Below are 12,613 nucleotides of genomic sequence, written 5' to 3'. Positions count from 1 at the left end.
CATGCACAAACTGCTGTCACTTCCAGTGTGTGCAGTGCTGGTGTTATTTCTGACATGTTTTGCTTGTTTACTTAATGGTTAGCAAGTTAATATTGTGTTTCAGAAGTCAATACGGTTGACAACAGCAAAACCGTTTACACTACCATTCGAAAGCCTGTTTTGTTTTTTAACGAAAATAATACTTTTATTCAGCAAGGATGCAATAAATTGTTCAAAAGTGACAGTAAAGGCATTTATAATGTCAAGTGTTAAGCCAAAAACAAATCATATGCTACTGGTGGGATTCATTTAGGACAGATTTGTCTATCTCCGCTGCGATGCTTCAGTCTGAGCTCATATTCAATGTGGGTTTTATCACGGCGCAAGGCGATGCGCTCCGACTGCTTCCCTTTAACTGCTGCCGACTTCAAGTGTATCATGGCCTGTGGTTGCAACCTGATCAAAGTGGGTTTTTAAGCGAGTCCTCTGTGAACTCCAGGGTTCATCACTGACAACTGCATGAAATTCTTCTGCTGAAGTGATTTAAAATTGCATTTTTGTGGCATCAGAAGTTTCAGTCGCTATTAGCATGTTGGCAAGAATGTTTAAAAATACCTGAAGTTGTCACCTATTTTATTTTGCCGCAATTATTTATGCCACGGTGTTAGTACTACTGTACACCAAGAAAACCCACACCAGCATTTTTGTGGCTTGCAAGTCCTGTCTGGTTTTTCTTTCATACTGCAGTTTCAAGAACGCTACAGTATGAGCTAGAAAAAGCTCCTAGATCTGAAATGCATTGTTGAAATATGGAAATGGCAAACGGTGGCTTTTATACTGCTTGGGCTGCATTGAGGGAAATTTCCCGACTGTCGTTTTACAACCATTCATTTGACAATAATTTTTTTTACAATGTAGAACTAATGACGTAAATGCATAAGTGAGATTTTTAATGCCTCTAAAACCCATTGCATGTCTATACGCTGTTTTTGAGAGACGTATTGCTAATTAAATGTGACGTATTTTGTGTTTTTGCCTTACTATCTGTAATTACGCCATGAGCTGTTTGTAATGTCAGTCCCTTTATTATGACAGGCTGTGTAATTGCTTTTTTGCCATTGTATAAACTCACATACATGCACAAACTGCTGTCACTTCCAGTGTGTGCAGTGCTGGTGTTATTTCTGACATGTTTTGCTTGTTTACTTAATGGTTAGCAAGTTAATATTGTGTTTCAGAAGTCAATACGGTTGACAACAGCAAAACCGTTTACACTACCATTCGAAAGCCTGTTTTTTTTTTAACGAAAATAATACTTTTATTCAGCAAGGATGCATTAAATTGTTCAAAAGTGACAGTAAAGGCATTTATAATGTCAAGTGTTCCTTGAGCAGCAAATCAGCGTATTAGAATGATTTCTGAAGGATCTTGTGACACTGAAGAATGGAGGAATGATGCATCACATGAATACATTTCATTTTATGAGATATTAAAATATAAAACAGCTTTTTAAAATGGTAATAGTATTTCACAATATTAATGTTGAGCATAAGAGACTAAAAAAAAAAAATTTTATTTTTAGAAGAATTTTAAAAAGTTGTACCGACCCCAAACTTTTGAATAGTAGTGTGTATAGCAGATTGTTTAAAGGTATAAATACCATATTTTTTGAACATGTACCATGCTAATGCTATGGTATTGTCTGAAGTTTCTTAGAGTATATTAGATACTTTATACTCTGAAATACTTACAAAGTACCACCACACTATTGCCATGTGTACCATGACATGAGCTGATACTAACATGGCTGACTTTCTCTCCTTTTTATTTTTGAGTTTGCAGCAGGATTTTTTCCCACAATGTTCTTTCATTTATGTAATGGCCATTGTGAAATAAATCTTCACTGAAAGGGTCATATAATATCTGGGAGCAAAACACAATCATATTTTATATTCAGGAAAAAGTTGCTGATGGAAAAGCCATTTATGTGTCTTTGTGGGAACGTAATGAGACTGAGTGAATGTAGCACTTTAATTTACTCCCAACAATTAGGTGAACGTCAGCCACTTACTGTAATTAAATACGGCATTAAGATTCAGAGTTGTCGGGAAGCGTCGAGTGGCATTCCCAGGCGGGACAGCCCCCGGTTGTCTTGCAGCATTGCTTTCAGACGTCTAACCGCATTTACAGCGATCTGCTACAGGACCTGGGTGAAACCTAGGGCCGTTGACTAGCAACCTGTAGGCATTTGTCTAATTCGGGCTTCTGTCTCCTGGGCTACAGCCTGTATAAAACCCCCTTTGCTTTCAAGGCCCCTCGAATGTTTTCGTAAACTTGGATGGAGACGAGTCGCATTGGAAGCAAACATCAGTAATGAGCTGGCACACAGACTCTCTGGTTAACCCAACTGTAATTTGGGGACTGAAAAGAACCTCTCATCACTATTGAGTATTCGTTTACCACAGTTTAACTCTAGTGTTTCTGCACAGAGCCTCTTTCTGAAAGACGCGTTAACTGTTGCTGTTCTGATCTGATCGTACTGGACGTGGAATGACCGTGTAGTCATATAGAGATGGCTTTTCTGTCATTTTTACAGGAAATGTCTGCAGTTACTTTTGCCATCATATGCTCTGTTCTAAAGCCTAGTGAGCCTACATTCTAACTGAAATGGAATATTTTAAGTGAGCGATTTAGAACATTCTTCATACTGTAGGAAGCAACTCTAGTGTACTTCAGTATGCAAAGCACACTAGAGATTCAAGTTTGGCGTTAACATGTTGCTAAGCTAATGGCATGATACTCTAAGAGTTAAAAATGTGGCACACACAAATATTTAGCAAAATAATAAATTTTTTAATTCAATTGGACAATTTGACACGTTTTGGTATTGAATGAATTCAAAGTATTCTCTACCTTTCAAAAGTTTGAGGTTATTAAGATTTTTTTAAATGTTTTTTTAAATTTTACTCAGCAAGGATGCATTAAATTGACCAAAAATTAGTAAAGACATTTATAATGTTACAAAAGGTTGTATATTTCAAGTAAATGCTGTTTTTTTTCAACTTTTAATCAAAAATCACAGGAATAAATTATATTTTAAAATATATTCAAATTTATAATCCATTTTTTTTATTTATTTATTTTTTTACTTTTTTCAGCCTTCATAGAGAAAAACAATAAACAGGCATCCTAATAACAGTGATGCCTATCTAGGATGTCTTAAACTGCTGCCTGTGTAGGCAGCTCGATTGTTTTGGAACAGAGCCGGTGAATTTGTTCTGATTCTTCAGTTCAAATAGTACCTGTAACATGAAGGTAATATCAACAAACAAGACTGATTATATTTGACTCCTTGGCCTGATGGTGCATATTTTTAACGCTCTTTGTGTCCTTCCTAGCAGCTGACAGCAGTAAATTAAAGAACAATATGCTCTGGAAGCCTTTATTTACTTCATAATGAACTCCCTACAAAACAATGCCAGTAAGCCAACTGCAGTCTCGCCCATTGCATCTCGCAATACTTCTGGGAAAAGGCTCAGAACAATAGAGAGATTCCTGAGCGTATGAAGCTCGCGTTTTGAAGTCGAAACAGAATAAGTAGGTGCTATAGATGCTCTGTGTTCTTCTCGCTTGAGGTTTTACGAATGCCGGACTGCTGGAGCGGTAATGATCGATGGCTTGATGTGCGCAAAACAAAAATCAGAGAAGAATGTTTTGGAACCTTCTTATTAAAAGCATACATTGAGGATCTGCATGCTTTCTATAGAAAGAACTTTTGAATTGATTTACGATGCATTCGAACTAGGACGAGACTCCAACCTTGTTTTGATATAAACGGAGAAACTCTTCACTCGACGCCCATCAATATTTAAGCATCTTCAAATTACCTTAGCCGAGAATTGTTTGTGCATTTACACGTTTCCTCTCGCATTAATTGTAGCACCATTTACCCTCATTGCGATCATGTTTATTAATAAGCTGTGAGAACGTCAATTGTTGTCTTTGTCCACGGAAAGCTCAACACACAAGACAATGAAACAGGAGCCGTGATGTCTAGTTGAGTAACTATAGCAGCCTGCCGAATGCCGTCAGAGGATGAGTCAACAGCCGTTCCAATCAGAAAAACAGTGTTGTTGACAACGCACTCGGTTGTGGGGTTAATTCTTAATGACTGTTTTTCTCCTCTGAGCTTTAACGTGCCTCCCGTTTGGCGTCTCAGCTTCTCCAAAAATCGTTCTCGGCCCATTTGCAGCACGCTGATAATCGCTAATTGATTTCATTTAGGCCGCGTGCCATGCATTCGTTAACTTGGTGGATCTCGGGCCTGTTTGCGGGGAAAAACAGTGCGGAATGCAAATAATCTAATGCAGCTAACCATATAAGTGTGCATAAATCGGCTTATTTTGATGTTGCTCTACCTTTTTTGGTGCAAATTTGATTGTATGCTAATAGAACATAATGTAAATGTAAATCATTTCTGCTGTTGTTTATGCATTTACAAAATGTTCAATTTCAGTATTCAGCCATGTTTGCATAATAAAGGCACATGAAGTCAGTATTAATATTAATAACATTTGTCTTTGATTTTTGTAGGATAAACTTTAAATTGTCGTCAGTGCTTGGTTTCCAATGTAAAATCTGGGTCCTGAAGCCAAACCATTTGAGAAGCACTTGATTAACCCACATGAATGATTTAGTTCTGATGACGCATGGCGATTATGTTCTGGTTGGTGTGTTCTTATTTTCTACAGATTATAAGTAATAAAGTTTACTGAGAAAATAAGAAACTCTGTATATCTTGAGGGTCCAGAGATTTCAGTGTTCCATGTTTATTTTAAAATGCAAGATTCACATGGATTGGCAGGAATTCTGGGCTTTTCTTCCTAGAAGCATCGCAAGATTTTATGGTTGAATTCCCAATTCTTCTCAAGATGTGCCACAGTCTGCAGGTCTTCAAAAGGTCTTAAATAGTTTTCATTCAATCTTACACAATTTAAAAAGCTTAAATCAGAGTAAAAAGTTCATTAATAAATTCATTAAATATTGGCATTAAGTGTTGCATGCACTGTTTTTGTTTTCCAATGCATATATGTAAATATTGTTAAATCAAGATACATTAACTTGAGATGCAAATTTAAAATTAAGATTTTTCAAAATTAAGTAAATCTATGCTCAATACAAGAGCAAACATCTGTCAGTGGGGAATGAAAACTTAAGTAATTTTGCTTTCAAGTAAATGTATCTTGATTTAAGAATATTTAGACATTTGCACTGGAAAATATGACAGAAATACTGAGGAAGAACATCATTTTTTTTTTTAGGTATTTTCTAATACAACTCATTGTCTACTCCCTAGACATTAACTTTAAGAGAACATTTTGTGTTCTCTTCAATTTATTCCTTGAATTTTCTTTACTTGGTCTTAAACAGATCTTAAATTTACCTGCAGAAACCCTGAGTAATATCCGTAAGTGCAGTGGACGTGGCCTAAAGACCTTTAAAATCTGTGAGATGACAAAGTGTTTCTTTTGTGGTTTCAAAACACTTGTAACCGAAGACGAGAACCGGATACTATAGAATCAAACCTGGCATGTAAAGAGACGCTGCGTGGCTCCCCGAGCGGATATCCGATACGCTCAGGTGTGTGCGTGGGGTTCTGTAGCGAGTGATTGCTGTGCTCAGATTACCGTGCCAGTTAGAGAGGGCTATTTTGTCCTTTAAAGCTAATGTTTAGATTTCCATGTGCGTTCTGCACGCTGCTCACACTCACGTGCCGGCTTCCGTAATTAGCCCTGACGCGTTCGCTGGCATGAGAGCACGGGTGTGTTGATTGGCAGGCACATGACATCATTTCAGCCCCGTTTTTCGCCATCGCGCTCTCCTGTGGTGTTAGTGTTGTTTGAATATTTCTCTGCTCTTTTGTGGACTTGTTTACATCAGTTAACTCGAATTTGAATGTTTAAATCTGCAATCACAAATCGCGTTTTGAACACATACGTGTTTTTCCAGCATTTTCGGAGCCAGACAGTTTGTCTCCCAGCTCTTCGTTTATTGTTTACATATCAAAAATGTAAATTTTTAGGGGGAAATAAAGCATTACAAGGGTCTATTTGAAAACTCTCCATTTCCCCTGCGGTGAGCAGCGGAGCCACAGTTGGAAAAGGAAGCCAAGGTTGAGGAGGAACGCCAGTGCAGCGCGTCCAGTTTTCCTGAGTCTCATTCCGGGCATTTTTACATTCTGTTTTCCCTTATAGCCCTTGTGCGTATCGTATTCTAAATATTTTTAAGTGATGTTCTGGCTTGAGAAAGTTCTGCATTCCTGTCGAGGTTAAATCAATACGGCTGTGGCGAACAGGTAAAGCCTTGTTAAATGCAGTTGCTGGAATCACTTCATTACGGCACAATCAAAACAGCCAACTTATCTGAACATTTCATATTTGACCCTTGAAACCGCCTGAGGCTTCGACCGCAGGGTCGCATGAATTGCCTGATAAATTTAGCAATATTTCTTTTTGAAAGAAAAAGCTGCTTTGGGTTGTCAGTCGTCTGTTTGTACAGTGTGGTTTTTCTGTAGCAGTACTTGTCCTCTGTTTGCCAATTGCTACAGGAAAGCAAATAAGAAACCTAGGAGGCCTTTAACACAAATTAGTGTTTCTGATGCAAACGTTGTTGTTAAATGTCACTTTGGTGTTATTGATTGATATTTTGTGATGCATCAGAATTCGCTGTGTTATGTAAGTTATTTGTTATTTTATATTAGGCATAGCTTGCCCTATAGCATGGTGTATTTTTATTTGTTTTGTTAATAAAAGTTCTATGTTTTATATATACGCTAAAGTGAGTTTGACGTTGTATTTTGTTGTTGCATTCAAGCAATTGACGCCGAACTGCCGCTAATTCAAAAGTGAAAGTAAAATGCGCACGGTGCTTTCAAGCTATTTAAAAGTGAAGGAAAGCGAGGAAAAGAGGGAACGCCCCCGCCCCTGCGGTGATACCGGTATTACCAGTGTTGACACATGTCGATTAACCGGTGGGAAAATTTCCTCACCGTCACAACCCTAGTCTGAACCCGGCATTAGTCCTGCTAAACTCGAATTTTGCATGACCGCAAAATCAAATTTGTGCCAAAGAAAGCCAAGAAGCTTATTCAGCAAATATATGCAGGCTAAATATATATACAATGGAATTTGAAAGTCTGAAACCACTGGCTTTTTATTTAGACATGGACATTTTGAAATATTTTAAACAAGTGTAAATAAGAAATATTTAAGAAAGAGTAAGTGCTATTTCTAGGTGATTATTCAAATGTAAGTAAATTAGTGATGTTGATCATATGAATTTATTAATTTTTTTTGGCAAAATGTCTTAAATCATGCTGGATTATATGGATCATCAGCTCATCTTTTGATGTAAATTGTTAAAAAAATTTCTTTAAAAGGTCTTAATTTGCCATTCCACACATGAAGGCCTTAAAAAGGTCTTAAATCAGAGCAGAAAGTCTTAAATTCATAGTCACCCAAGTGCAAATGCAAAAAAATGAATGTCATCCTCAATATTTTTGTTTTGTTTTCCGATGCAAATATCTAAACATCCTTAAATCAAGATACATTTACTGGAGATGCAAACTGAAGAAATTATGCCTTGTTTTCTGAGAAATTGAATAAATAAACAATAACAAATATCTGTCAATGGGGAATGAAAACTCGTTTGCCCTTTTGAATTAGGTAGATTTTTCTGAGGCAATTGGCAGATTTGTATTTGTTTTAATCATGATCTCACTCTGTTGGAAGTTGTATTTTCAAACTTTGAAGCATTGCTATTATAAGACATTTACTTTTAGAGACATACACCATACATTTTCTTTACTTGGTCTTAAATTTACCTTCATAAAACCTGAACAAACCCTGTAAAGAAAGTGTTGTGTTAAATTAGAAAAGATGCAAAACAGAAGCATTTTTAGTAGTGCTCTCACCTCAGTTTTATTTATTATTATAATTTTAAATATGTATTTGTAAAGTATTGTTCTCTAAATCAGAAATCTCTATATTATTCCACCTTTTCATCGCTGAGATGGTCTCAAGCTCGTGGTATGAGGGGGGCCATTCATTATCGGAGCTGTTTGTGTGGATTCCAGCTCTATAATCCTCCTCTTTAAATACACTTACATCAACCATTGGCTCCGTCCCTCGTACACAATCCTCTGCCTATGAATTTTGTATTTTCATGTATATTTCCATCAGCGACTGCTTCAAACGGCGATATATCAGAGGCGCTGGGTTGGCTGGCTATGATTTAAAGATGGTTTGTGGCCACTCTGATGGTTTGTTGACTGGGTTTCCACGTTACAGAAGTCGGGTCTCTTCGTGTTATGGGACTATTTATTGTTTCCCACTTTTAATGTTATGTTTGGCTGACTGAGACTCCATGGTTAAGTGTTTGATTATTTTCTAAGAAGCTCCCTCCAAGTTTGTATGAGACATCAATGCCCCTCTTTGTCATGTAGAAGCACATTGGATATGGTGTGTGGCGCAGGAGATGTCGTCTTTGGTGTCCTGTCTAGCAGATTATGGGGTTTTGATTAAATTTAAATGACCTAATTTCATTAGACTTCAAATGCAAATGCATTTTTGTAGTATTAAGATAATTCCCTATCATGCATTCTTTTAAAGAGCCAGACAATGCTTTTTAAGTAATGTTCAGATTGCATGGAAATGCAATATAGCATCATTTAACACAACCTGATGATCATGTTCTCCAGCATGATTTGAGATGTTTTTAAGCTTAACTAGAGTCACATGTTCAGATTTACTCCAATTTGTCACCTAGAAATAGTGCAGAATTTAAAATATTTATTTTTCAGTGTACACCATAATGTTTTGCAAAGTTCAAAATCCTAAAACAAAAACAAAATATCAGGACTTTTTGAGGTAAAGAAGCGAACACAACTATGATTTGTTCTCCTCTGGTTTCTCTGTTTGCTTTGAGCAGCTCCAGCAGAAATGAACTTCTGCATCCGTGTGTCTCATATCACATTACAACCTCGTCCTCTGAGGAATCAAAGCTCATTTTTCTTACCATTCACTCTGTAATCTGTCTAATTATGTTTCCTTTTCTTGTTCTGTTGTTCATGTCTTTTTTTCCTGACACACTGTCCTTTATCATAGATTTTGGTCTCTTGAAGCTGTCCGGTTGTGAACGGGTAATTATAGATTTTGAGACAGATTATCGCACACATCACGTTAGTGACAAACTCACGTTAAGGAAATGCACATGGTTTGAGAGATGCAGTGATTTGGATCTAACGTGTCGCACATGGCGTAAATTATTTCAAGACTTCTGCTGCCAATACGACGTTATAAAAACGTAGATGTCCTTGATGTTGAAGCCAAGATAAATGCAAACTTTTTTCCTTCACAAATTAAGTTTTGATGATATAAAACAATGCAGCTAAGAAGCAAAGAGCATACATCTCTCATTTCATTTGTCTCTCAATGCATACTATTAGATCGACTGATTCCTTTCAATTTTTTACTATAAAACAATTGGGGATTTAAATTTCCCATTTTAAAAAACAAGCACTCCGCCTGGCTATAGATATTGCATTTCATTAACATTTAACTTGTTTTTTTTTTTTAATAAGCTGGACGTCTCTGACTGCTCGCTCTCTGAGGTTTGGTTACCCAGGTCGCGTTTCGTCCATTAATGTTGTTTTTCTAGCGTAAACGAGAGATGTGATTATCAATTAGCTGAATGAAGCCGCTCAATCCAGGCCAGGATATCAGCATTGGCTCTAAATGAGAAGCACATGTCACCTCTGAGCCCAACAACACGCTGCTAATTGATTAGTGACGCTCTACGAAATTTGCCAAGAGCTTGTTTAACATCTGTAAGTGTTGCATGTGACGGCCGTTCGTCACCTGAAGGAGTCTGAGTGTCATTAATAATGTTTGTGTTTGTGTAAATGGGGAAATGGGACAAGATGTTTGTGCTGCTGCAATGCGCTCTCATATTTCAGGCTCACGTTCGGAGCTGCGTTGAGTTTTGACGGGTAATGTGAATCTAAATAACCACTGTAGGATGCATTTCAGCATTCTAGTGTCTAGACCACCACTTAGTGCAAGCATCATTATTAGTGTATCCTACTTTAAGTTAAGGGTTTATTCTCATCCTGAACCCTGTTAACCCCGTTTAACTATTAACCCCATTCCAATCCGAATATAATATGCAATTATGAATTATTAACTTATAGGGAATCAAGAAATTTGATTAGTAGGTTAAGTTTTTAAGTACCTCAAAATTTTATAAACCCATTACGGCAGTAAAAAAAGCTCCATTCAATTGTCATTTTATTTATTTTTGCATGTTTGAAAATGCCTAAACTAAGATGAACGCAAATAAAGAGAAAAATTGAAGTGTTTGCATATTTAAGTGCTTTTTAGCTTCTAGAGAATAAAGAAATGAAATGATTTTTGATGCTAAAACAGAAGCATGTGATAGCGGACCTCAAAAACCTTTATAGACCCCTTATTCAGGGTATTTTGTTAAAAATTGGCATTTTATTTCCTTTCGCATGCTTGAAAAAGCCTTGACTGTTCTTGACTGTTTGCATGTTTGTTTAATTGTTTTTTTTTTTACTTCTAGATATCGAATGGGTTTTCAATTTTGATGCTAAAACAACAGTATGTTATATTGGACGTCAACAACTTTTATAGACCCCTTCATTTTGTTAAAAATCTCTGTTCAGTTGGCATTTTCTTTTCTTTTGCATGTTTCAAAAAGCCTAAACTTAAGCTGAAAACAAAAAATGAAAGAGTTTGCATGTTGAAGTGCTTTTTAATTTATTGGGAATCAATAAATGAAATGTTTTTTCTGTTTTAACGCTAGAACAACAGGATGTTATGTCGGACCTCAACAATTTTTATAGTCCCCTTCTGCAGTGCATTTTGTTAAAAATCTCCTTTCATTTGGCATTTTATTTCCTTTTGCATATTTGAAAAAAGCCTAGACTAAGCTGAACGCAAATAAAAAGGAAAATTAAAGGGTTTGCATGTTTAAGTGCTTTTTGTCTTTATAGGGAATCAAGAAATTAAATGCCATCAATTTTGATGCTAGAACAACAGCTGTCTAGTGCCAGTTTGTGCTTTAAATCAATGCAAGACACTTGAAATGGATGTTTCCTGATTTTAAAGGTTTGTAACGAAGGTATGCAAGCTCACTGTGTGTGTTTTCCTAAATTAGTTAGAATGCAATAACGTAAAGTGGTATATTCTAATGCTTTCGTGGCATGTGAGGTGTAACGCGCCTCTTGCGGCCTCGTGTTTTAGACGCCACCTCGAACGCTTTGATGTGCATCGACAGTGATGACAAAACCATGTAGCTCACGCCGCCTGGCTCCGACTCAATATCCTGCCTCCATACGTTTGTCTAGAAGGGCCTCCGATTACATCGGCATGAGAAACTTAATGAGGAAAATACTGTAAGTACAATCTGTGATCGCTCTGTCAACAACGTTTTGTATTTGTATTTCCATACGTGCAGTGTGATAAGATGGAGATTTGTTTGACTTTTACATGTTAGTATATTTTGAATAGCTGAGGTATTCAAATAGGTTTTGCATAGATTGTGTTTTACATGTGGCTTTTTTGTGTGCTGTATAATGCTGGACTCAATTTTCACTCCCGGTTGTCAGACCTAAAGACTTTGTTAAAAAGCTCCGTTTTGTTTCCTTTTGCATGTTTGAAAAAGCTTAAGCTAAGCTGAACGCAAATAAAAAGCTTGCATGTTTGTTTAAGCGCTTTTCATTCATAAGAATAAATAAAAGCTCCCTCGTTAACCATTTATCAATTAGAATTAACCACTGCAAGTCCTGCACTATTGCAAGTCTTCCACATCTTGTTCTAATGTAGCTCTGTAAATTGAAGCAGAGTGAATGTTTATACATCCAGAAGGGTTTTTCTCTGTCGTCCCACATATGCGTTTTTAACTTACACAAACAAGTCAGCATCTCGCACGCACGCGAACCCAAACACGCCGACTTTTACCGTGCGCGTGCGCCGTCGCTTATCGACCCGCTCGACTTCTGTGTGACCCGCCGCTGAACCACAGTGAAATGAAAATAATTTTTCACAGCACTCACCCCAGAAAAAGTTCTGCTGACACGGAGTCACCGAGCTGAAAAGACTGTTAGACGCCATAGCCACACGTGGATCTCCTCTGCTCTCTCCTCCTCTGGAGGTCGTGGTGACCCTTGAAGTCCTAAAATGGGAGCACAAATCATATCAAGGCATCAGAACGCAAGCAGTGGCAAACAAACAAAAGCAGCCGGCGCACGGCCGCATGCTTCCCAGAGCGTTGAGGCACAGATATCGACGGCATATACGAGTGTGGTTAGAGCGTACTTACTGACTTGTTGGGTCTCTGTGACTGGGGTTGACCCACTCTGATTAACCATTTACGCCCCAGTGGCTCCCTCCTGTCGTCCTGGGGAAATCTCGTGCACCGCACTTGTGGTTCTGTGGTTGTTTGTGAGGGGAATGAGACATTCTCGCAATCCAAAAACGTGTAAGCTTTAAAACACACTTTTTTTCCCCTCCTGATGGGCTGTTACTGGAGAGGCTGGGTCATGTGTTCGGTG

General features: G+C 37.5%; 1 protein-coding gene across 2 annotated transcripts in view; it reads right to left on the bottom strand.

The window, feature by feature from the left end:
- runx2a (RUNX family transcription factor 2a) overlaps positions 1–12,212 on the bottom strand; it is a 66,589-nt gene extending 54,377 nt beyond the window's left edge. For both annotated transcript variants that reach the window (XM_016523916.1, XM_016523917.1), the window contains exon 1: positions 12,116–12,212. In XM_016523916.1, the coding sequence (XP_016379402.1) occupies positions 12,116–12,173 (58 nt within the window). In that variant the 5' untranslated portion in view covers positions 12,174–12,212. The remainder of the gene's footprint in view (positions 1–12,115) is intronic.
- Between the last annotated feature and the right edge of the window lie 401 nt (positions 12,213–12,613).

The sequence above is a fragment of the Sinocyclocheilus rhinocerous genome, unplaced genomic scaffold (genome assembly GCF_001515625.1).
Source record: "Sinocyclocheilus rhinocerous isolate Xijiao unplaced genomic scaffold, SAMN03320098_v1.1 scaffold1144, whole genome shotgun sequence".
Lineage (NCBI taxonomy): Eukaryota > Metazoa > Chordata > Actinopteri > Cypriniformes > Cyprinidae > Sinocyclocheilus > Sinocyclocheilus rhinocerous.
The sequence above is the reverse complement of the archived record's forward strand: the minus strand, read 5'-3'. Positions and strand labels throughout refer to the sequence as shown.